The sequence below is a fragment of the Lycium barbarum genome, chromosome 9, assembly GCF_019175385.1.
Source record: "Lycium barbarum isolate Lr01 chromosome 9, ASM1917538v2, whole genome shotgun sequence".
Taxonomy (NCBI): Eukaryota; Viridiplantae; Streptophyta; class Magnoliopsida; order Solanales; family Solanaceae; genus Lycium; species Lycium barbarum.
In genome coordinates this window covers 105,736,225-105,761,668 of record NC_083345.1, presented here as the reverse complement: position 1 = coordinate 105,761,668, position 25,444 = coordinate 105,736,225, and the positions used below count along the sequence as shown (strand labels likewise).

At 36.0% G+C, this 25,444-nt stretch overlaps 1 protein-coding gene across 2 annotated transcripts; it reads right to left on the bottom strand.

The window, feature by feature from the left end:
• Positions 1-455: 455 nt before the first annotated feature.
• Positions 456-19,330, bottom strand: LOC132609256 (SNARE-interacting protein KEULE-like). 2 transcript variants are annotated; one of them, XM_060323149.1, is made up of 21 exons: positions 18,932-19,330; positions 15,533-15,591; positions 14,757-14,838; positions 13,355-13,433; positions 10,622-10,672; positions 9,297-9,393; positions 9,166-9,198; positions 7,781-7,906; positions 7,520-7,711; positions 7,344-7,427; positions 7,166-7,264; positions 7,011-7,087; positions 5,056-5,152; positions 3,386-3,511; positions 3,215-3,310; positions 2,526-2,645; positions 2,367-2,441; positions 1,810-2,006; positions 1,551-1,641; positions 1,332-1,421; positions 456-831 (listed from the first exon to the last, which is right to left on the bottom strand). In XM_060323149.1, exons 1-21 carry the CDS (start codon positions 19,002-19,004, stop codon positions 778-780), a joined length of 1,998 nt encoding a protein of 665 aa, XP_060179132.1. In that variant the 5' UTR covers positions 19,005-19,330; the 3' UTR covers positions 456-777. The 2 variants fall into 2 exon arrangements, with proteins under 2 accessions (XP_060179132.1, XP_060179131.1); XM_060323148.1 differs by having other exon boundaries at positions 2,367-2,444; positions 18,932-19,327.
• Positions 19,331-25,444: the final 6,114 nt, after the last annotated feature.

The following is a 25,444-nucleotide window of genomic DNA, read 5'->3' as shown; positions in this document are numbered from 1 at the left end:
TCCACCATCAACTTCCTTTAGCTGTTCGTCAAAATTTTCACATCAAATAGTCAACCATACTTCTTTTCTATAAGGTAATTAATCAACCATACTTCAATGCCAACTTAGTCAAAATCAACCATACGAATGATTAGCAGCTGTCCCATTTTTTTTATGTCCTTCAAAATTCAGAAGATCGTTCAGCACTTAGAGCCTACTTTACCTTTCTTCTTTAACCATGTTTTAGACTCATGCTTTGCAAGCAGAGTAAATTGGGGTAGCAAATGCTTAAACTGTTTGAATCTTTTCATTGTACTTTCTCTGATACGAAGTAGGATGTCACGTGTTTGTAGTAAACCGATCATGCTCCCAAAATCATCATCAGGGCATGATTAAGGAGGCGGAAAAAAAGCGCTGTTTAAATCATGGGGCATGCATCAACAGCAGACACCGTAAACGGAAGAAAAGAGCGGGGGTAAAAAACACCAAATTATAGAATGTTTCTTCCAAATGGGGCCTCTACATTAACAGAAATTACATTATACACACGATGGAAGTCTTGAATGGGACCTATAAAAAATGATACAACACACCCAAACCCCCAATTTTTTGGCACATGAACATTAACATTCTAGGGAATCTGAATGTTCCAGTAACTTCACATTTACCCTTCAGTGTGCCAGATATCTACCCAAAGACGTCAAAAATGAAATGAATCAACGTAGGTTCGCTATACAATTGGAATGCTAGCCTGGGAAATAAGAGATTTCGCTTGCCATCTTCGCTGGCAATTTGCTTCTAGATCTGCAAATCATCCAACGAGAGTTCATCTGCAGTCAACAGCTTTAATTTCTGCAACACAACCATCACAGGTTAAGTGTGGGCAATTTATATCTCAAACTTCACATTGAAATTTATCAGACTTCCAGCATATAAGCTAGAAAAGGTATGATAAGTAAAGCTCTACAACTAACAAATCACGGAAGTCCAAATTATTCAAGTTCTCTGGTCTACAACTACAAAAACATTGTTTGTGGTCCAAAATAATGCAAACAGAAGCATATACCCAAAAAATGTAACACAAGATCCAGGAAGGGAAAAGGCTTATGGGAAATTCTAAAAAAGGCATTGCAATTATCAATAAAGCAACGAACATAAAAAAAAGCAATCACTCTCCGTTTCTGTAGAAAACAATAATTAGCAGTAATGTAAAAAAATGAAACCTAACATTACTTACTACTGAAGAGATTAACTGCAGTTAATAACAAATATTTCTAGACCTCATTTATAATGGCACCCCAAATGAGAAAAGAAAAAAGGAGATAGGGGAGGAAGCAGATGAAGTGTCGTACCGTAATGAATTGTGGAGGGTCATCGATGCTGGATGAACCAAGAACTACTTCTCTCTTCAGCTTTGTAGATAACTTATGACAAGCCCGCAACTGAACCGTACAAAGGAAAATGACTTTGAGATTAACATATATGACAGGTAAACTTAAAACATTAACATGCTACCCAGGAAACCAAATATAAGCCTGAAACGGAAAGGGTAAAGTTTGCGAAAGTAACACCTCTGATCGTGTAGCTCCACCAACTATAAATACAAAAATGCGTTGACCCATTTTCTTGAAATCGCTTGATGCATGCCTTAGAATTGAATCACTACAAGAGAGTGAAAGAATTAAGACTGCTACTTCCCTCAGTGCAAGATTAACAAATGGGAAAATGTGCAGTGAAAGGGAAAAAATCAGCACTTCCTTCAAATTATTGCCTAGTGCTGGCACAGAAATGATCTCATGATATAAAAAGATGAGGTACAATAATACGTACCTCGAATATCCATCATCAGAATTTCGAGGGCGGGCCCATGTAGCTGTTCTTCTCGATCTCATTGAATGAGGAGTTGGAACTTGATTTGCTTGTATTGGTGCAGACTGAGAAGTCCCGTGGAAAGTTGGACTTGGATCATTCATGCAGGGATAATCATTCTTTGGTAATTCCCCTTTACTGAGTTTTTCAACAAGTTCCTGCAAGATTAGAATAGCTTTGATCAGTTAACCAACTCAAAGTAGTTTCTTCGGGTCTCTGAGTCACCCCAACTCATCAATGTGATGAATTACAGTGACTCCAGACCCTGACAATAGATTTTATTCTTGCTGTGGGAGCAGTCATGTTCCACTTTTCTTCAGAAAGCCCAAGTTTATTCCCTATCCCTATCTTTTTGGGGGGGCAGGGTGGTGTGGATCTGAGGGAGAGGACGTTCAAGGGACCTGAGTTGCCAAGCCTTTTGACATTGTTGGCTTTACATGTAGAATCATGACAATCAAACATAATCAGAATCATCCGATCATAGATATGGTGTCATAATACACCAACATGTAGCATACCTCTATCATTGGGTAAAAACGAGACAATTGCCACGTTGCTGCTTCACCAGTATGATCTTTTCTAGCTGCGTGCTTCTTCTGTCATAAAAAATAGAACAAGGAAATATACATCAAAGGAGCTCATCATGAATGAAAACCATTTCACAGCCAATCGTATACCTTGTGAATGTCAAACTTGAGAGAGAAAGGTCCCAGTGAGCTTTTCTTATTTTCTGTTGATCCCTCCAGCAATCTCATATTGTACACAGCATTCATGTCATCTTGGGGCAATCTTGCCAACTAAATGGATAAGAATGTGAGTGCTGATGTGTACAAAATTGTCACCATAAAATGAGAGCAGCATTGTCTACCATTCAGAATAATACCAAAGTGAAGTTCAAAATCAATGCAGTTCCAGATGGCACAAGATAGCATGAAAAGGAATCAGAATTAAAACAATAGCTACACGTGAAAATTCAAGCCAAGCAGAAAAGTTGTGTTTTTTTTATAAGGTAAAGTATTATTACTAGAAATAGTAGAAATTTACCTAGAAGGTACACAAAAGTACAACAAAGAGCAAACAGCACCGACAAGGAACTCTCTATTACATATTTCCGAGCAGATAAAAAATTCCAGGTAGTGATTCAAACTTTCTAATAAGCGCCTATTACACGAGAAAACAGATTCTGCAGACATAAGCAGAAAAGTTGTGTTTTGGACCACCAGGAAGACAGCATAACATGAAGTAGCTACCTCATTTTTTAGATTTTCAAGCCGTTAGTAGTTCAACCAAGAATAAAAGAATCTCCAACATAAGGTAATACTTATTCGAATCAAGATATTGGAAATGACAATAACAAATAACTGACCTCCATTAACTTGGAAAGTTTGTCACCTTCAAACTTCTCAGGATGAACAGCCGCATAAATCATCAACAAGCGTAACTTGTCTTCCCTTGTCACATCCTGCAGACCACAGCTAAGTGCTCAGACAAAAAGATCTAGACATTATGGAGGTTTAACAACCTATACAATCTCTACCTGATGAACCCTCAGGAAATTGATCAACTCCTTAGTCCCTGCATCTCCGAAAACAAGGTCCTGCTCTAATTGGCCAATTTCTTTTAGATTTGACTCCCTGATAATTCTGTTTAGCTTCCCGGCAATCTAGATTAGGGAAAAAATGGTCATCATAACACACTAATGACTTTTCAATAAAAGATTTTATCCACCATATCCATTAAAAGGAAATTGAAATATCTATAATGTAAATATGTTCTCAAGTAAAGCATGACCTGTTAAAGATCATTCCACCAATACACAAAAAAAGGTGATTATCTACAGCTACACACGATAATGCCTCACCAGTCACCATGACAATGAAACTCACCCTACCACAAATAAAATCATATATCACACTGAATATTGTGCTACTTCAAGCGAAGCACTAGAAAACTAAAGTGTGTTACAATATTTGCAAAGGTCAAATGGATTTTTTCAGCAATCTCCAGTTCCTCCTGGGTCCCGAAAGATTACACTACATTTAAGGAGAAAGTGTGACACTTCATAAATATCCACCAAAAACAAAAAAATCATGTGCATTAACTTCTATTTTTTTTTTCTGGGTAAGATGTGGCAGGCTGGCAGCCATTCATCAGAAGGTGCCATCATTTTTTCTGGCACTTGTTAGGGATATCTGGATGTGTTTCCTATATACTTCTTCCTCTCGTCTTATACAACAGAGTTTGATTAGATAAAATTGAGTTACACTGACAAGCATCTTAGAAGCATAAAACTAAGAATTGATTGGAAGGTAAAATCATCTGTTCTTGCACTTGTTTCGGGGGGAATAGATGTTGATCAAATATATTTCAACCCCAGTTTTCAAATATATTTCAACCCCAGTTTTCATATCCTGTTTAGGAGAGTTTTGAATAGGCACGAAAATTGAGTTCATTTAACTTGCATTTTATATAAGTAGAGTAATGTCAAAATAGTTGCAAAAATAATATATTTCAGAGGGAAAACTATCTTAAATTTTGAAATGTTAAATAGATATGAGTTCTTTAAACTTGTGAAGATCTTTTTTATAAGTAGAGTAATGTCAAAATAGTTCGAAAATAATATATTTCAGAGGGAAAACTATCTTAAATTTTGAAATGTTAAATAGATATGAGTTCTTTAAACTTGTGAAGATCTTTTTTAGAAAGTTTAAACTTGTGAAAATCTAGAGAACATAATGATTATGGAAGCATTCTAAACGTTTTCGGAAACCCAAAATGAAGTCAACTGGATTAGACAACGCATATTAGGATAGAATCCCAAATATATGTAGTCATTTTATGAAAAATTATAAAAAATATAGATACAATTTAACTACTAGTTTTAATCATCTTCCTTGCAAATTTATCTTTAATGCCAGAACGAAAGAAAAGATCTTATATTTTAACCTATCTTGCACACAAGAGGAATCCATATTATGCACACTTGAGTCACCTGCAGTTTGCCACAATACCATAATTGACATGATAAAATTGCAATGACATCAAGAACCTAGAGCAGCATAAGGCTTAATGAATGACATAAACAGTCTCTTATCGGAAAAACAAATATCGAAACATCTTTAGTTGCTTTACATTCAAAAGTGTAGATAAAGCATCAAATTTAGATTTCCAAAGTGAAACCACCAAGTGGAATTTTCAGAAACTCACATCAACATGGAGGGAGAGCTTCTCAATTTGTTCACTGTATTGAGGTAAAGCCTGAACCATCTTTTGCAAATCCCGAGTAGATAATTGACCACTGTCTCTACAATTGCGAGAAAAAAGTGAGTAAGCAAAATAACTTACCCGATTTAGATTCTAAAGAATGGTTAAAAAGAAGAAGATGTGCCTCGATGTCCAGACTTGCAGGTACTTTCAGTTTACCCAAATAAACAGCAAATCATGCTGCAAATAGTTCTAGGATCAACAATTAAATGGATAAAGTCGTTTTCTAGTAGATGAGAATAGCCTGACAGGTATCCAACCTTTTTTTTTTTTTTTGAAACAGGTAACATTTTGGATTATAGACCAGTACTGGGGACGTACTGAAAACCCCTTTACAAGAGAAAAAGGAGAAAAGAAAAAAAAATTAAACAAGAGTCACTAAAGCATAGCTGCAATCCTAAAATGAATCAAGAACATCTAGGATTGTCTCTGTATCCTCAGGGTATGCATTTGTACACCAAAAACAAAGTAGCCTAACACAGGTGAGCTTGATCATCTGAATTGTACTACTTCTATTCTCAAAACATCTGGCATTCCTTTCTTTCCAGATTGTCCACCATATACATGCTGGGATGATCCTCCAATTTCTTCTACTCTTTGCCCCAATCCCAGCCTCCTCCCAGCTAAAAAGAGTTTCAACAATCTTGCTAGGCATTGTCCAAGAGATGCCCCTGAGATTGAGAAAAATCTTCCATAACTGGCTTGTGACCTTGCAATGTAGAAATAAGTGTCCTACAGTTTCAGCTTCAGTCCCACATAAGCAGCAGTTTGAGTCTACGGTGATGCCTCTCTTCAAAGGTTCTCAGGTGTCAGCACAACCTACTTAGCTAGCAACCAAGTAAAGCAAGCAACCTTGTGTGGTATCTTTACTTTCCAGATGTGTTTCCAAGGCCAAATAAAGGTCTGTGGCGCTATTGTGTTCATAATCTTGTACCCAGATTTCACCATATACTGCCCTTTGGTATGTCCAGTCCACCACAAACAGTCCTCTCCATCTTGCACCCCTTGGAAAGTTTCCAGAAGGCTAAAAAGTTCAGTCAACCTGGGAATTTCCCAGTCGTTCATCATTCTCCTGAAAATCAGCTCCCAACCTTGAGGTGACCACATCTCAGCCACTGTCTTATTCTGATGTTGAGCCAGTATAAACAGATCAGGAAAGGAGTCCTGCAAGCTCCTACTGCCCAACCACTTGTCTTTCCAAAAGAGTGTTTTGTTATAATTCTGAACTTTAATGACAGAGTGTCTCTTTAAGAAAGGCCACCAGGCTCTGATGGACCTCCATAGGGTCACACCATATGGATTATTTGCCTCCTTGGTGACCCAGCAATCCAGTTCCCCATACTTTATCTTGATAACATTTACCCAAAGAGATTGAGGCTCCTTAGAATACCTCCATAGCCACTTCAATTTTAATGCCTTACTATGATTCTTCAGATTTTTAATACCAAGACCACCCTGTTTTTTGCTAGTAATCAGTTCTTTCCACTTTACTAAGTGGAAATTTCTTTTGACACTGTTCCCTTGCCAGAAAAAAGATCTTCTAATCTTATCCAGTCGTTGAACCACTCCAGAAGGGATAGGGAATAGACGGACTTAGCTATGTAAAGCATCTCATGGTCAATAACTGCCACACCGATTCTTCCATAGAGGCAAATAGCATCTTTACTTATTAGGAAGCTACTTCAGTTGCACACTAAATGAGACTTGGCCAGCTTTTTCATACTTAAGGGTCGACATTTGTTTGACTCAACCACAACCCAAATACTTATATCACGGAGATCATCTCTTTTCAAATTTCATTAATTTTCGATTTGTATCATGACAAAGCATACTCAATCACATACTCAAGCATAAAAATTGGAAATAGGTCTTGTAAATTGCAAAAAATGCAGACTGACCTTGAACCTTGATGCATTTGTGCAGCTTTATTCTTTGACACAAAGTTTGTCATCTTCTCATGCAACCTTTCACTAGCCTGACAAACCAATTACTGGTTAGAGATAGCATAAACACGTCCTATTGCTAACTTAAAAGCTAGTTATGCACATCTTACATCAGCAATGTGTGCATGGCGGAGCTCTAACCAGATAGGATCATGATCCTCCAAAAGAACATCTTTCTTCTCAGGAGGGCCTCCAGCTTTGCCAGGAACCTAGCCTTACAGTAAAATGTCACTCTTATGGTAGATTCAACAGCAATTCCATTAGAGAGACCCCGAAAGCACAACTCACCTCATGCACATATTTATTCCCGTCCATGTTTAACAAGTCATGGCACATTGCGTCATATGTCCACTCGTGTATAATGGGAGCAATCTTGAAAACAGAGGGAGATAGAGAAGCATGTCAAGGAAATGATAAATATACAAGAATACCATGAGAATGGAGGAAACAAAGTTGACTATAACCTGGTCTACTGATCTATCCACAATAAGCAACTCGCAAGTTTCTGTCTGTGGAAAGTGAGGAAGAGTAGATTTGTACTTTGTCAGAGAATTCCAAACGCCAGCTGCAAGCTTTGTAGGAATTAAATCCCGAAAGGTTGTCATGGTGGTAGGATCAAGTGATTTCGCAGAGCGGTAGTGCACCAAAGGAAATTCCTGTACAAATTAATTTTAGCAAAGGCGTCTCTATGCTTGAAATCTCCAGATCAAGATCTAAATGCTTACCCGCAATGAAGCGAAAACTGTAGCAATACGGTTGGCCATCACATTCAAACACAAATCACCCTTCCGAGAACCTTCCTCGTCTCCATAAAGATCTTCAAGCGCCCTCTCATTATCGGTGATAAAACCCTATAGGGTAATATGGAAGTGTAAGGAATTGATAAATCCATTACAAAGTCTCACAGAGATGGTTTATCAACCTATAGGACGACATCAGTAAATTATACAAAGAACTTCCTAGACAGTTGCAATGCTGAAGGACCACCTTAACCTATCAATCTCATTTGTCATTTATATTGGCGGCAAAAGATTAAGCAAAAACCTTTGCAATTCCTGGAATTGACAAAACTATAAGGCAGTTCTTTTAACTGTGGATATTTAGTATGTCATTTTCGTTTTCATAGCGAATCATTTCAAGTTTTACTTTGATGACCCATATAAAGTAAGAAATACAAGCTAAGAAAAGATATCACTTCAAATGTGGATGCGCACTTCCCTATCAAAGAACTAAAGTGGATCAAGAAGAATGACTAGGGAAAACGTTCTAGACTGCGCCCAGGGCTTTAGTTCAGTGGTAAGGGCTTGGCGTGGCATGTCTAGGTTAGGCACACGTCAAGAGTTCAAACCCTGGCGTAGTAAAGTGGGCTCATTAACCACTGAGACACGAACTATGTGCCAGCTGACCCTTGCGTATTTTCAGATTAAAAAGCTACAGACTGGGTGATAATGTATTAACTGCATGGAATAGGACAAAAGTGTCTAGGAACCAAGAAGATACGGTCAGGCTAATTGGACCTATCATGTTCTTTTTTCCTTTCACGTGCATACACCACGGAAGGAGGAGAGGAGTCGTTATGCTACAAAAAGTTTCTTTATTGTCATATCCTTATACTCTAAATAATGAAGGGAAAACAAAGTTCAGGTATGCAATCCAAATGGGCAAGATGTTAGTTTAACTCTGGTTCTTCAGAAATATCAAGAACAAGGATCAATCCATTTTGCAACATCATACACCACTATTTAGACAACACCACGGCAAAATCTGCTGGCAAAAAACTAAGTGGCGCAGACTCTTCACTTTGGATGCCGCATCCGTGTCATATTCTTCAAAAATACACTACTTTTGGAGAATCTGACACGCACCCGTTGACATTTTTGAAGAGTCTGAGCAACATAGGCAAAAAATAAGTCATATGTAGAGCTGTTGCACCGAAATACCTTCTTACCAAAGAAAGTTACAAAAAAGAAGTTTGGTATATACAATATGATTCTCAGCTTCTAGCAGCATTTTAAGGAAAAACCCACCAGAATTACATTCTCTACCAGGAATCGAAGCGGAAAAAATAACAAAATTCATGAAAAGACTAACAAAATGCATCATCACATACCTGGCTGTCAATAGCAAAAAACTCCAAATTCATCTGCGCAAAAAATCCCTCAATAAGAACAGTGACACCAATGAAAGCAATAAGAAGTAAAATTAGCTCAAGAAAAGATTCCACAAAAGAAGGATGATAACTTCTCTCAAGGCACCAATGCGAGACAGAACACTTGAGTCCTTCTTTATGTAATTAACCAACTCTTTAGCAATAGGTGAACTAAAGAAGACAAATGCCCTGAAAAGGAAGACCAGAGGATGAGAGAGAAAGAAAGGAGAAAAAATAACCAAAACAAATCTGATTTATCAAAAGCATAGAGGGAAGTTAGATATATTAGATGTCAGAGTCTGATTTGTTTTGGTTTTTTTTTTGTCTCAAAAAAAAATAACCAAAACAAATCAGACTCTGACATCTAATATATCTAACTTCCCTCTATGCTTTTGATAAAGTCAAGCTTCCTTCTATCGGGCTAGTGGGGGGCCGCGAGGCTTCCTGTCTCGTATTAGGAGTATTTTTATCCTGCTTCTATGTGTTGGTCTTATCTATCTTTGTTATTTTATCATGACTTCGTTACTCTTGCTATTTCTCATTTTCACATGGTTTTGATTTGCTTATCTGTATCTGACTCTTTTCCCTTGTTTCCCTTGTTTTCCTTGTTTTCTTTTGAGCCGAGGGTCTTTCGGAAACAGCCTCCCTACCTTCCAAGGTGGGGGTAAGGTCTGCGTACACTTTACCCTCCCCAGACCTCGCGTTGTGGGATCCAACTGGGTATGTTGTTGTTGTTGTTAAGCTTCCCTCTATCTTTGGAAAAGTAAACAAAGGAATTGAAAATTCAGGCTTTAGGATAGATCAGGTTGAGATAAACAGCTGGCTTTGCATACCATGAATATTCATGTGTTTTAGGACCTTGTGGTCATCACAAAAGGGCAGAGGTCTAGACGTGAGTAACTTAAGAGGTCCTCTTTTTTTAGAATGCACTTATTAAACAGAGGTCTTCACTCAAATTGCATTTAGGTCGGACTGTACCTTCACAATGTTGTCGAGCATCAGTAAAAGACAACGTAAAATTTCATAAAGAGCAAATCTATCTTTAGGTTAATTACTGCAAGGTGGTCTTGATAGAATCTTTACTCAGCCTAGACGTAAGCTCCAAGATATAAGAGAGACTCCCAGAGAGATTGGAAGTACGGGGTTAAAAGTGAGAAAAAGCTCTCTGATAATTGGGGCAGCCTATTCTTCTCTCAAGATGTCCTCTGCCCATGCATAATATTTTTTCTTCTTCACCAAACAGGAATGTCAAGTAAAATCTTCTTTCAATTATGAATTAGTGCATTCAAAGCTATAACACAGTAATACATTATTTCTATCAACTTAAGTTAGTAAAGTAATGCACAATTGTCAAAGAAAAATAAGTGACCAAGACAAAAGGCATTCAGGATAGAACTAAGGATATTTCTGGACGTACTTTCTGTACAGAGGTGATTTACCAGCCATGTCAGATAGAAACATTACAACACTGCAAAACAAAATAAAAGGTTAATGACAACCGTCTATATGGGTAAAGACATAGAAGCTGCATATGGATATTTAAATATAGAAGTAGAAACACAGCAAGAACAAAGAGCCAGAGTAGTAATAATAGCACTTATCGATAGAAGTTCCTGATTATAAAAACACTTTTCAACAGAAGTTCTGCTAATAGTATCACAATAACCTATGATTATAGTGGCCAAATCAAATAAAAAGATCCTTCTATATCTAAAGCTCAGTTGAAAAATAATAGGAGATTCCTGGATTACCTGTGAGAAGAACCAAACAGAATGGTAAAACCTCCACTATAAATAGAGCTTCTGATAAGAGTCATTAAACTAATTGCTTGAAATATGTGTGTTTTTCTCTAGACTCTGCATAATTACTTACATGCAAAGCAAATTCATAGACAAGACGACCTATTAAGAAGAAGAAAGAAAAGCATTCACAGACAAGATAAAAAGCAAAAACATTCAGAGACAAGATACAAAGGCATACTCCTCCGTGATCAGAGTCAATATTCATGATATTAAAACAAAAATATATCACGTATTTAACGTACTGCAACCTCAAAAGGTTTAAGTAACCCCAATTTAACTTCTATCGTCATATGATATGGTGAAGGATGCCAAACTGAAAGAAGAACAGATTTATTAAGCACATATAGATTCATATAGGAAAAAATAAAATAAGTCTTCAACAATCAGATGTGGAAGTGTAAAATATTACTCCCTCCGTCCCATTTCATGTGACGTGAGTATGAGTTGTCGCTATTATAAATGCTAATTTTACTGGTATTTCATACTGGTCATAGTGCATGAGTTGATAGAAAAGCACTACAAGAGTCCTTAAACCCCCCCGCGCTCAATCCAGGCAAGTCAAGACCCAAGACACAGCCTTGTCTTGAACTTTGTTATATTCTAAAACTTGCTCATCAATAAAGAGTAAATCGTCTTTGGTGGAGATGATTAGCTCATAATTTAAGCCGACAACTATTCCTTTTACGGGATCAATGTGTATTGGAACTCCAACTTTGCCTTGCTAAATATTCAATTTCATGTTCATGTCCTTGTTTATTACATTTGACGAGTTTGACATAGGTTGTTTCATTACCCCTAATCTTTGAACATTGACATAGGTTGTTTCTTTGGTTCACATGCAAAAAGAAAAAATGGGAGTAGATGAGAACATAACCAATAAATTAACCTCATCCACTTGAGATTAGGTTGAAGGAAATTTTTAACTCTTTAAAAATTTAAACTTTCACTCCATACAGCATTGTTGGCCTTACCGTCGATCTATAGAACTTGCCTTCCATTTTGGTAGGTATCTTCCTATCACATAACACTCCTGTGACACTCCTCCATATCAACCATCCTACTACAGTGATATGCATAACATCTTCATCTATCATTCCATTCACATGGAACATTGAGCCTAAATATCTAAATTGTCTACATTTAGGTACCTCAACTTCATCATATCTCCCTGGCTAAACTTGCAGTGCATGTATTCTGTCTTACTCCTACTTGTCCTAGATCCCTTCCTCTCTAAAGTGCTTATTTACACGGAGTAAAAGTCAAGATCAGAAATGATCACATCCCTTAGAAAGTGCAAGTAGCGTATATAAAGCATAAAATGAGGGAATGCCACTTGAGATGATTTGGTCACGTGTTACATAGGCCTCTAGGTGTACTGGTTCTTATATGTGAAAACATGATGATTGAAGATAATAAAATAGGAAGAGGTAGACCCAAAATTACATGGTGAAAAGTTATCTGAAAGAAGATTTAGAATATCTCGGGGTGCAGGCAGATCTAGCAAAAGATAGAAAACAATGGAAGTTGAATATCCATATAGGTGATACCAACTAGAGGATTCTAAATATATTAGAGACACAACCACTAGAGTATATTAGAGAACCCCTACTGTTAGATAATTTTTAAGTATGTTTTGACGATTCATACAGCCGATCTCAACTAGCTTCGGATTGAGGCGTAGTCGTCGTTGTTGTTTACTCCCTATCAGTGGTGGATCCAGGATTTTCATTTAAGGGGTTCGAAAAATAAAAATTTAGTGACTGGGATTTGAACTTGGAACCTCAAGGTGAATTTTGAACCCCCTAAACCACTAAACCAACCTCCTCGTGTTCAGGGTATTCAAAAATCTATATATGTACAAAAAAAATAAAAAACTACCTTATATATACGGTGTAATTTTTCGCCGAGGGTGTTCGGGTGAACACCCTCCCCGGGCCCTAGATCAGCCCCTGCTCCATAGGTAGTCACATGATTCTTAAGAGAGGTAGAACCTAACTCCATGAGAGGATTGTAGAAGGGTTGACCCAATCTATTCTCACATGGAATTTTTAAACACATGGAACTTTAGCATGATTCTCGATAGATTTTAGAATAAATAATAAGGTGCAAATTTTTGCAAGAAGCATAATATACATCATGGATGTAACTCAAAGAGCTTCTGGACTAGCAAATGATAAAGAGATTGGGGGTTAGATCAATAAAAATAAAAAAAAGATATCATCAGGGCGCAAAATGGAAAGAGCTTAATTTGCAACATAGAAGTATCCACATATAAATGCTAGAGGAGCTGAAATATTGAATTATGCAAGGAAGTCAAACAAAGGAATGATAAAGGGAGTATTCAGTACTTCTCTTTTGTTGGTTGGATGAAGTATATCGCATCCATGGATGGGAGCGGCTGCCGTCGCCTGTATATGTCTTCAACCACTGCAGAAACATTGGAAACAGATTCTTAAAGATCAAATTCAGTTCAATCATACAAGAGAGGTAACCAATGAATGTGCCGAACACCCCCCCCCCCCTCCTCTCCCCGCTGAAGACCCAGCAGACAATAATATCTATTTCAGTCTGTCAAGATCAAGTTTTATCAACAATCATCCACCGATAGACAATAGTAGCCAACAAACCACAGGATTGGGACATGCTATGGCGTTGTCCTATGAATTTTTTGTTAATTGACCGCTATGTTCTAAAGAATTATGAATTTATTTTATATTCTTCCTCAGGCATTAATACATGCTTCTCCGGCCCAACGTTAGGTTTTCCAATCTTTAACAGAAAAGTCCAAATCACCAGGAGACCAGTAAAAGAATATAGATTGCACCAACACCTTCAGAGGAAAAGATAATAATCCACACAAAGGTGATTAATATGATAATTTTGCACCTCTAGAAATAGTAAAACTGGAAAATATAGTCTGCTAAAACACAAGGGCACAGAAGAAAAGGGAGTAAAAACACTACATCCAATTCAGTAACATAAAGGTGAACAGGTTGAAGAGGTTAAGATTATAACTGTAACATAAATGTTACCCAATACATGATACTACCTACATCATTTTTTTTTTAGACTGGTAACATGTATATTTATATATATATATATTAAACCTGCACCATGACAGTGCAGCCATACAAAATTAAAAAAAACACCCCACCATGCTGCAGACTACTGCTTCACAAGGAACCTATCATCATTTATGCACATTAATTCATTATGTGACACCACCAGTATAATTTTGGATACCTTCCAGTGAAAAGTTAAAACCACATAAACCCAGGAGGAATACAATCCAGATTTGCACATTCCAACGATATAACCAAAGCCGAGAGAAATCTATACAATTAATGTACACTTTATGATCGTACGAGGAAGTGTATACACAAATATATAAAGCATGTCTCACATCTGAAAGCATGTATTGTTAAACTTACACACAACCATCAATGACTTGATTCACACTTTCACAGCAAATCAAGACAGAAGTAAAAAATGAATATCTCTGGCACCCAAGGGTGTGGCCTAGTGGTCAATGAAGTGGGAGGAGAACCATGTGATTCCCAGGAGGCAAAAAACACTTTAGATGATATCTTCCCATCTGCCTAACCCTTGGTGTACAGAGTTACCCGGTACATATGCTGGTGGGGAAGTAGCAAGTACCCAGTGGAATAGTCGAAGTGCCAGCAAGCTGGCATGGACACCACCGTCATTAAAAAAAATCAATATCCCTAAGGCAGGTCTTTTAATACTTACATGAAACTCCTTCCTCTGTGATATCAGCCATCTTGCATGCATATGACATTATTTTAACGGTTAGTTTGTCCATGATGAGTACCTGCAGATAGAGGATTAATAGAACCACTATCTATGGGTTTCATCAACCTGTATTCTTGGATATTTAATAGAAGTATTTCCAGACAATTCAACACAAGTGAGGGCATAACCTTGTCAACAAATTGGTATACAGTCCTCTTACACTTCTCTAGAATTATAACAACGATCCATGAGAAGCAATAAAGAAAAGCGAAGTTGAAAAACCCCATGATGAAAACCTGAGTCCAATTATGAATTTCTGACACGTGAATTAACTAAAACACTAAAATTCCCAAAAGAAGAAAAAGGTCGAATTAATGGTAAGCACGTCACAAATGCAACAGTTGCAGCATGTGGAAGAGCAACACAAATTATTTCAAACCTGAAAGGCAGCAGATTGTGTTGGAGGGTCTGTGATGGTAGAACAGTATGATTTGTACCATTAATGAGATCTATGAAATCTTTCACATAACACAATGTTCCTACTTTTTTTTTTTTTAGCAAATAGTTCCTAAGGGATACTTATACATAATATGATTATTTCTCTGAGTTTTAGACCGTAAGCAACAACAACCACCACATACCCAGGGAGGGATTTAGACTGTAAGCATTGAATTGATAAGAAGCTTTTCATCTAAAACCACATAATTTGCAGTACAAAAATTCACAAACGGAAGCATTTCTCCAAACTGTGAGACAGATTGTAGTTTTTGTACCTTCCATGCTGATTTTGAGTCTTTTGACTTCGCAGACCTGAGCATTTCATATAGTAATCCTACAAAATATAGAAGGAAATAGTTGGAATACGTTCATCCGAAAAGAATATCAAACGAACACACTTCATTGCAAGTCAAAATAAGTGACGACGGAATAAGACTCTTAAGGCAGAAGTTGAGATCATCATTGACTATAAACTAACACATAATATATCATGTATTTCCCATAAGTACAAGACAAGGATGTCTTAGTGCAACTTGAGAGATCATCTGTAAAGATAGTACAAAACAATTAATTGGAATGTTTTATAGCAGATCCTGGGGTGCATTAATCAGTGACATGCAGACATGAAATCAAAGGCGGAAAGTAAGTAACTCTAAAAGTAAAAACCCTTTCCCATCATTGCAATTTGCAAACTACATCCATTGTTTCTCATTTCACAATGACCTATTCACAAACATCACAATTAATCAAAATATTTTTTTAAAAAAAAAAAATCCACATTCCGGTATGAACATTGACAAATTCCTCTTGGAGCCACTCATCTAAAGCTTAGTCATAATTCAATAATTTTGTTCTTATAGCAACATATTTCAATACTATTCTTGTAGATGAAAAGGAGAACTTGACCAGGAAGTTACGCATTCAGTAAGAGTATTGAGCTAAACAAGCAAACAAACAGGGAGGTTATTGTCATAGGCTCAAAAAACTAAGGTTAGATGTATATCATCACCGTACTACTGATTCGCACTTTAGTTGCAAAGCATTCTCTTTGCTCCATGGATGTCAATCTTTCTTCTTCCTTTTTTGATGATTGAGAAATAAATCAGGAGCCAACCCTTAGGGACAACCACAGCCTTCTAAACTTGGGAATGATGAACCTGTCCCCCTACCTCTCCACTTAAATACTGGATTTAGTTCGCTTGGTACAGGGCTCGAACTTGTGACCTAAGACACAAGTTTGTCAATCCCTTTGGGGCCAATCTTCCTTTTTTTTTTATGGTAAAACCCCGTCCTCCCAACCTTGTGCGCAGCCAACAATCGTCCTTCCCCCTTTGCTTACTTGTTGACTCGAACTCAACGGCCTGCTGGTTGGAGATAGTGTTCGTCACTATAGCAACCTCACTTGTCTATTCCTACGGTGACAATCTACTAAATTTCCTTAGGATTTTAGTGCAACATAGGAAAAATAATTAATTGACCAAAATGGACATAGAGAATTCATATAATAGACCCGAACTAGTTTGAAATTGAGGCTAGTTGACTGACTGATTGATTGCTCAATTGTTGCTTCAAGGGAAGCTTTCCTTATCCTTTTCCGGGTAAAACAAGTTCAGTGATTTTCAACTCCTTAATTTGCATCCTCTCAACATAACCTCCTTATGTCTAGCAACTGTTTGTTTGTTCCTTTATTGGAGTGATGGACGGCGAGCTCCTGTCATAGCTAGGTAATTATTTGACTCATCTCTCTCTCTCTCTCTCTCCCCCCAAGACAAGGAAAAAGGAATGCTATTCCCTATTCCATATTCTTGTTTATGGTCCACCTTAATTTGGTTTTTACACCAGTACTATTGCCCTCCAACTCCGGCTAACGAGTGATATTTGACTGCTGAGAGTAATTGAATTCCACGCCTGTTGATTCAAATGTCAGATGCTCTAACTAAATGTAATCCTAGTAGAGCCACCTCTAGCACATATTCAAACCAACTCTGACTTCAAATTCTAGATTTTGCTGGGAGTTTTGCAACATGTGGCACTAGATGAAAACGAGAGAGATATCCAGGTTTGGTTGGCTAGCAAGTCTGAAACTTTTCCTGTCAGTCATATAAGTTAGTCCTGAAGCAGTAGTGTGGTTGGGAGAAGGAATGGCCTTGAAAAGTGATTTGGAAATCCATTGTTCCACCTATTTCCATGTGTTGCTTTGGTAGCAGTAAGGTGCATGTTTTAAAATATATTACAGAAGAGAGGTATTTCACTATGTAATAGATGCTTTCTTTGCAGTAGTTCTTCGGAGAATAGCATCCATTTATTGTTACATTGCAGCTACACTTGGTGGATTTGGTCTCTATTTCTCAACTTGTTTGGAGTAAGCTGGGTAACGCCACGAGATGTCAAGCAACTTGAATTATGTTGGGATGGAAAGAGGGTGGATAGCAGATGCAAACAGATTTGGGAAGACTATTACCCACGTGTATCATCTGCACTTTGTGGCTTGAAAGAGACGGGAGATGTTTTGAAGGGAAGGCTAAACATATTTCTTTTGTCAAGTTTATGCTTATAGAGCTTATACGTTTGGTGCAAGGGAAACACATCAGAAAGGATGTTACTGTTTTTGGATTTTTTGGACTCTTTGAGTCAATAAGGGGAATTTGTATGTTCTGCTTCTTTTGTACTCTATTTAATACCTTCTTGATGCGGATATTAAAAAATTACTCTTTGGGAAAGAAATTTTTAGAGTCCTATATCGATAGGAACAAAAAGAGAGATAAAGTTTCAAGCTTGGGTTTGACGGCTTAATATTAACTCTTCGGTCCTAAAATCCGTTGGGGCTTAGGTGGTAGAAGTCCAAAGAGGTAACGATCAAGCGTGTGTTCTTAAAGATCACAAAACTGTCAGTGTCATGCGCCTAGGCATATCCCGCCTACGGCATTACAGAAGTTTTAAAATAAACAAGGTACAACGAACCAAAAACAAAGAAGTCCAAACCAGGGCAACTGTTTGGTCTAAAATAAGGCATCACGTTAAACAACACATCAGAGAGTTGGATGTTTATTACATTTTCTATGCTCCCTATTAACAACATAGCATATTTATAAATTAACTTTTGACATGGAAGTGTTTATCCAAAGGTTAAAAAAGTAACATTGTATAAGAATTAAAGTGCCTCACATATATGATTTGAAGGATTAAATCAAGTGCTTTGACAATGAGATTAGCAAGTTATAATTTTCAAATGATAATTAATGCCGAACTAAGCAGCGAATGAATGAACGAACTAAGTATGCCTCAATTCCAAGCAAGTTTAGGTTGGGCGTATTAAACCTTTATATCCAGTCCGCTTTATTCAGGCACATTTCGTTACAATACTGGTATATAAATTTTCTTAAATTAAGAAGAGAAACAAAAAGCAAAAAAGTATTCAGTAGCTATATAATAAATCGTCTGGATCATTTCTATTACACTAACAGATTGATAATGAGCTAATAGTAGCATCAAAGGCTAATTAAAAGCAAATTATTGAGGAAATGATTAAATAATTTGTCTTAAAGTGAAAAAGCAATCAGTAGCTACATAATTATATGTTAGGAAATACACAAATTTGTAAGGCTGGATCAAAAAGGAACATCTCTATTACACTAATAGTTGCATCAAAAGCTAATTTAGAAGCAAATACTTACTGTCACGTATAACTTGCCGGAAGTTCTTATAATCGCTGCCTTGCGACGACGTATCGGAATCTGACATCGACATGTTTGATTTCCTTCTAGAAAATTCTCTCTCTGTTTGTTTAATAATTGATCGATCACAATTCACAGAGAGAGATCGAAATTGGAAATTCTCAGTGGTTTAACAATCCCACAGAGAGAGTATTGAAGAAGATGAAATGACGAGGAAAAGAAAAGAAGAAAGACGGAAAGGAAAGGAAAGGAAAAGAAATGATGAGAGAAGATCTGAGTTCGTTCTACTTTGTGTCTGAAACAAATTAGGGATTTGGTCTCATTTTATTTATATAGTTCTGGGCCTAATATTCTGGGCTTAATGCTCATTAGGATTAAACGCATTGCTTTGATTGTTCCAGAAACAATGCCACATTGAGAAAATTCTACACGCGGTTAAGGTCAATTTTATAGACACGATTAAGCTTCTGCCTAATTTAGAAAATTAAAAAAAAAAAAGTTTCTGCCTAGTTCTAGAACAATAGAATCATTCGTATAGACCAATTAATATTGGTGGAATCTACAAAAAAAAAAAAATGATTAATTCTTTGTGGCGCAAGGACTTGAAAAGTAAAATTTTAAATTTGACTTTCATTTGCTGGGTTTTAAGTGGAGGCTTGCTATTTATTATAACAAAAAGTTTTGAAGTAAGATGCATTTATATACATGTAAAAGAGAAAGATTTAAGTTATATTTTCTTCCGTTCAAATTAAATGAATCTTTGAGGTGTGTAATAAAGTTAATTAATTGCATTAAATAAAGAGTCATTTGACAATATTATTATTTTGCTTTCCCCAAACTTTCCTAAGAATAGAAATAGTCAACGCCCGATTTTAAAAGACCAATCAGAGATGAGGATAACTTTGGAAGCAAACTGTGAAAATACGAATCTAACAATATGATCTAACATCATTCATCTGTGATATACATACAATATACATTGAATATATTGCATTGCAGTTACTCGAATGATAAGAACATGAGAGTCTAATCTAGAGAGAAGAAAACTTTTATTGATTGTGGAGAAAATATCTTACTTCTACATACAATTCTGAATCCCCTCAAGTATATATAGAGGTGTGTATAAGCGTATGTGACAACTGTATACAGCTGTCCACGATCGTGCACCACCACCACTGCACCACTGCTTCACATTGCTGATCAGTTGGTTGTGCAACTAACTCCTCTAACAGCCTGTCATCTAATTACCACGTGTACTTGCTAACTAACTAGGTTGCTAACTACTTTGCTAATTACACTTTGAGCTCTATTCTATTACAACTGCATTACTCATGTATATCACAAGTATATCATAAGTATATCATGATGTATGAATTAGCATATAAACAAATTAATACTCCTTTTTGGACTTTGATGTTTCTACTCCTTTTTCCAGAATGTTTTTTCTTGCTTTCTATAATATCTTGTCATGGTTACTTCATTTCCTTTATCTCTTTTTCTAACCTGCTTTGCCGAGAGTCTATCGAAAACAGTCTCTCAACCTCTTAAGGTAAGATACGGATTGGGTGCACTTACCCTTATTAGACCTCACTTGTGAAATTACACTAGGTATATTGTTGTTGTTGTTGTAATAGCAGCAGCTTGGACTTGAAAATTTTATTTATTTTGGACTAAAGAAAAGATGCGAGAAATTCAATTATTTTGAACTGACGAGAGTATGTATTTCTGGTATAAAACTTACACTACCAAATTAAGTTGATCCTTAAATAGGTTATTTTTTCATTTTGCTATCATACATACTTGCTAGTTTATTTATTTTTCGGGTTTTTGGGATAAACATGCTAATTTTTCATTTTTATGGAGGTGTTTATATCAGCTTCTCAATCTCTTTCTTCAATTCACCTTTGATTACGCCTAACTCAAACACTTTAACTTTAATGGTCTCATTCCCACTATTTGGACCAGCTTGATCCTCATAAAATCAGCAAATTGAGTAACAAGTAATTGTGACCAAATAGTTCAATTATATAGAATTGAACTGAGTGATGACTTCATGTAACTTCACTAGACACATAAGAAATTGGACCTAATTGAAATAGATGTTAAATTTATTACGAAATATTAGCATAAAAATTGGGGCCAAAGTCATGTCTTGTGATCAGGCAGCAATAAATAAAGCACTTGTAAGAGGAAAAGATGCAAAACTTAGGGTGTATTCGGTATGGAGGAAAATGTTTTTCAATTTAGGTTGGTCTAATTCTTTTTGAAAAAAAAATCCTTAAGAAAATAAGTTCCTTAAAAGTGAGGAAAATGACTACCCTAATGGAAGTAGGGAAAATAAGTCACAAATAGTGTGTTTGGTATGATGGAAGATGTTTTCCATGGAAAACAATTTCCTAGAAAATGATTTCTTGGAAAACAAGTGATATTCCTACTTATTTTCTTGTGTTTGGTTGGATGTGGAAAGTATTTTTCCGAAAACATTTTCTAGTGTTTAGTTTGACGGAAATACCAATCCAACCCTCTAACCACACGCATCTCCAACACCCCAACTCCCTACCTTTCACCTCCTACACCCCACACCCCCCCCCCCCAACAAAAAAAAAAACCATTCCCACCCCGCATTTTGAAAAAGATGCTACTTTCACAAAGTAGCTATTTTTATAAGATAACCAACTATGTGCATACCTTTGCAAGGGGACTTTTTTCAAGACAACCAAAAAAGTGACTATGTTTGTAAGGTAGCCATTTTTCAAAAAGTGACAAAAAATTGTTATTTTTGTAAATTGACCATTTTTGAAAAGTGACATAAAAGTTGCTACTTTGCAAAACTATATTTCTTGCAAAATGACTGAAAATACAAACTTGCAAAAATAGTAACTTTTTTGTAATTTTTCAAAAAATGGCTACTTTACAAAAGAGTTATTTAAAAAAAAATAGCTACTTTTGCAAGTAGTTAGTTTTTAAAAGTAACTACTTTCATAAATTTATGAAAATTGGCTACTTTCATAAAGTGACTTTTTAAAAAGTATCTACTTTCTCAAAGTGGCTATTTTTGCTATTTTCTAAAAGTGACTATTTTCTTAGGTGACTACTTTTGCAAAATGACTATTCTTGAAAAGCAACTACTTTTCGCAAGTATTATTTTTTTAAAATGGCTACTTTTGTAAAGTTGCTATTTTTTAAAGTTACTACTTTCACAAAGTGCCTAGTTTTGCAAAGTTGAGAGATAGGGGTGGTGGTAGGGAGGTGAGAGGTAGGGGTTGGGGGTAGGTGGTGATATGGGTAGGGGTGGGGAGGGAGGTAGTGGGGTGGGGGCTGGAGGGGGTGGTTAAGTGGTGGGAAGGGGTGCGGGTACTGGGGGTGTAGGGGCGGTTAGGTGGTGGGGTGGGGTGGGGTGGGGTGGGGGTAGTTTAGGTGGTGTAGGGCTGGTGTATGGGGTAGGGAGTGGCGGTAACGGGGTGTGGGAAGGTCGAAGGGTAGGGGTGTTGGGTGGGTGGAAAGGAGACAATGAACCTGTAATGTTACTTGTGGAACTTGTTTTCTCTACTTCCATTAAGGAAGTCATTTTCCTCATTTTCAAGGAACTTGTTTTTCTAGAGAAAATTTTTCCAAAATATTTTGACCAACCAAATATGGGAAAACATTTTCCAGAAGCATTGGAAAACATTTTCTTTCCAGAAAATGTTTTCCTCCATACCAAACACAATCAAAGTAGTCCATATTGATTGTCTCCTCCCACCCTCGAACGCACCTCATCGTCACCCCCTCCCCCCTCCCCTCCCCAAATAGTATTTGTCTAGATTATATACAAATGATTTTAAGATAATATTTTTTGCTTACGTACCAAATACAAAATATAAGTATACCGAACACACCCTTAAGGCAGAAAAACATAAAATCCGTCAATAGCATGAAATTATCTAACGAAACCCTTGCAGATTATTACTGAAACAAAACAAATAAGTAAACGAATGAATGAATCCACAAAAGTTGGTATTCGAACAAGCATTTCTCGAGACAATGAGCCCGTTTGGATTGGCTTACAGCTTAAAGTTGTTTGCAGCTTATAAGCTGAAAAAAATAAGTTGGGGTAGTCCAACTTATTTTTTTTGGCTTATAAGCTGTTTTCAGCTTATAAGCTGCTTTAGATAAACTAAGTCAAATGGGTCCAATTATTTTTTTGAGCTTATTTTAAGCATAAAATGACTTTAAGCTGGCCAGCCAAACACTCAAAAAAGCTGAAAACAGCTTATAAGCCAACTTATAAGCCAATCCAAACGGGCTCAATATCTAACATTGAAACGAACTTTTCCTCCATTATTCTTAGAGCCCGTTTGGATGAGCTTATGACTTTTGACTTATAAGTCAAAAGTCATAAGTTAAGAATTCTAGCTTTATGATTTTTGCTTTAAAAACAAGTGTGTAAAAACACTATTTTATTTTAACCAAATACTATAAAAGTGTTTAAAAACTTTTTTATCTCAAAAACACCTAAAATAAGTCAATCCAAACAGGCCCTTATTCTGGTACCCACAAAAACCCAAAATCTTTCATAGTACAACCTTATTATATGGAGAGATATGAGAGGTTGCATAGGACAAGGAAAGAGTGCCCCCCTTCAAAATTAGAAACAACCTTTTCAAAAGGTAGATCACTACATATTTCGGATTTACACATTGATGAGTCCATCAATTTCGTTTATTTTTACCTTCTTTCCCTTTTTATTATATATTAAAAATACAAGTGACATAATTTTATTTGAAAACACTTTAATTCTTATTGTATCTTTTATAACATGCTCTTACAAGTAGGGGTGTTCACGGAAAACCGTTAAATCGAACCAAACCGAAAAAAATAACTGATATTTTTTTAAGTTTGATTTTTAATTTTAAAAACTGACAGTGTTTGATTTGATTTTAATTTTAAGTTAAAAAAATTCGAATCAAACCGATCATACAAATACTATCTAAAAATTATAATTTTACACACTTACACACACATATATTTTCTTTTGGATTTTATTTTAAAGTATTATAGTACTTTACGTTTTTTTTTTTTTTTTTACAGTACTTTACTAGTATCCTAAGTTAATAAGAAAATTCAAAGAACAAAATTGTCCCTATATGGCCCATAGGAGGACCTTTGGCATTCGACACTTACCATTCACGTCCTCTCTGCTGGACGAGTTCAAGAGCAATTATAAGACCAAACCTTTTGTGCTTTCACAAATTGTAGGTAATGTTATTGAGTTTACATCTATGTTTTCATTAGTTTGATTTTTTACTAGTTTTAAATATAAAATATATATTATGTATGATCAGTCTCTAGGATAATATGCTTGTATCATGTAATATCTATATTATATGAAGAGTATATTATACTTCCTTCACTTCATATACTAATTTAACTGTCATGTACTCTGGTCTCTAGGGATGTCTACCGAAGAGTATATTATAATGAGCATTTATATTTAACAAATCAAACAATCTTATTAAACATCAAAAAAATCGAAAAGCCCGAAAAACCGACTTAATTGGTTTGATTTGATTCTTGTATTTAAGAAACCGATTTGATTGGTTTGATCATCTTTTAAATAGAAACCGAACCATGAACACCCCTACTTACAAGAATGACATGACATATTAAAATAATAACTAATTATGTATAAAGATAGATACGTGTGTGTGCGCTCATGCGTGTCAAAAGGGTGAAGTACATATCTACAATAGCTTGAGCTAATCATGGTTGGTTTTACAAATTGCAAACTAAGGTCCTAAACATAGGGAATTGAAGTCAAAGTTTCATATTCCTGTTGGATATGCTTGAAATGCTCAACTTTAAGATTGGCAAAGCTAATGCAAAGTCGAATCCGAGACTTAAATATTGGATTGAGTATACATATAGGATGGATCTATATAAAATTTATTGAATTCACGCGAACCTATAACCAATCCTCTAAATCCGCTCCTTGACTCCAACTTCTAAGGATGGTGGATTTGCGTTGAAAGTCGAAAAGTTAGGAGTTATAATCTGAAAAATCAATTTAATCTAGCAATTATAGTTAATCGATTAATGATAGAAGTAGGGGAAAATAATCTCTATGATCGGTTTCAATTTGAATAATGACTCAAGTTCCAAATGAACTTGTGTGAAAGTGAAATCTTCTAGACAACTTTAACTTAGACCATGGTCTAAATTTTTGTCGTAAATGTTTTTCATATGTAGTTCAATTTCACAAGCTAAGGTGTCGTAATTTGATAGGAGATATTAGAGAAAATAATATTGGTATTAGCTTTGATTTAATTTTTTATTTGTCCACTTTAGCATATTAAGTTTTTTTTCTTCTATTTTTAAATTTAACATTAACTACTCATTTCCTAAAACTTTTTGAAATAACAATATTCATGAATATTATGGAAATATACACTCTATTTATTATTTCTTAAGAAGAGTGTAAAACCTCTTGCATACAAGAAGTAAAATGAATAGAGGGAAATATATTTTAAAGTA

What these genes read in the sequence shown, in the direction of transcription:
- LOC132609256 (XM_060323148.1), bottom strand. Translation starts at nt 19,004, where the DNA reads ATGTCGATGTCAGATTCCGATACGTCGTCGCAAGGCAGCGATTATAAG. An exon ending in TTTTTGCTATTGACAGCCAG is followed by an intron (nt 7,907 to 9,165) that starts GTATGTGATGAT and finishes ATTACCCTATAG; the next exon opens with GGTTTTATCACCGATAATGA. An exon ending in AGCTCTCCCTCCATGTTGAT is followed by an intron (nt 3,512 to 5,055) that starts GTGAGTTTCTGA and finishes TCCCTAATCTAG; the next exon opens with ATTGCCGGGAAGCTAAACAG.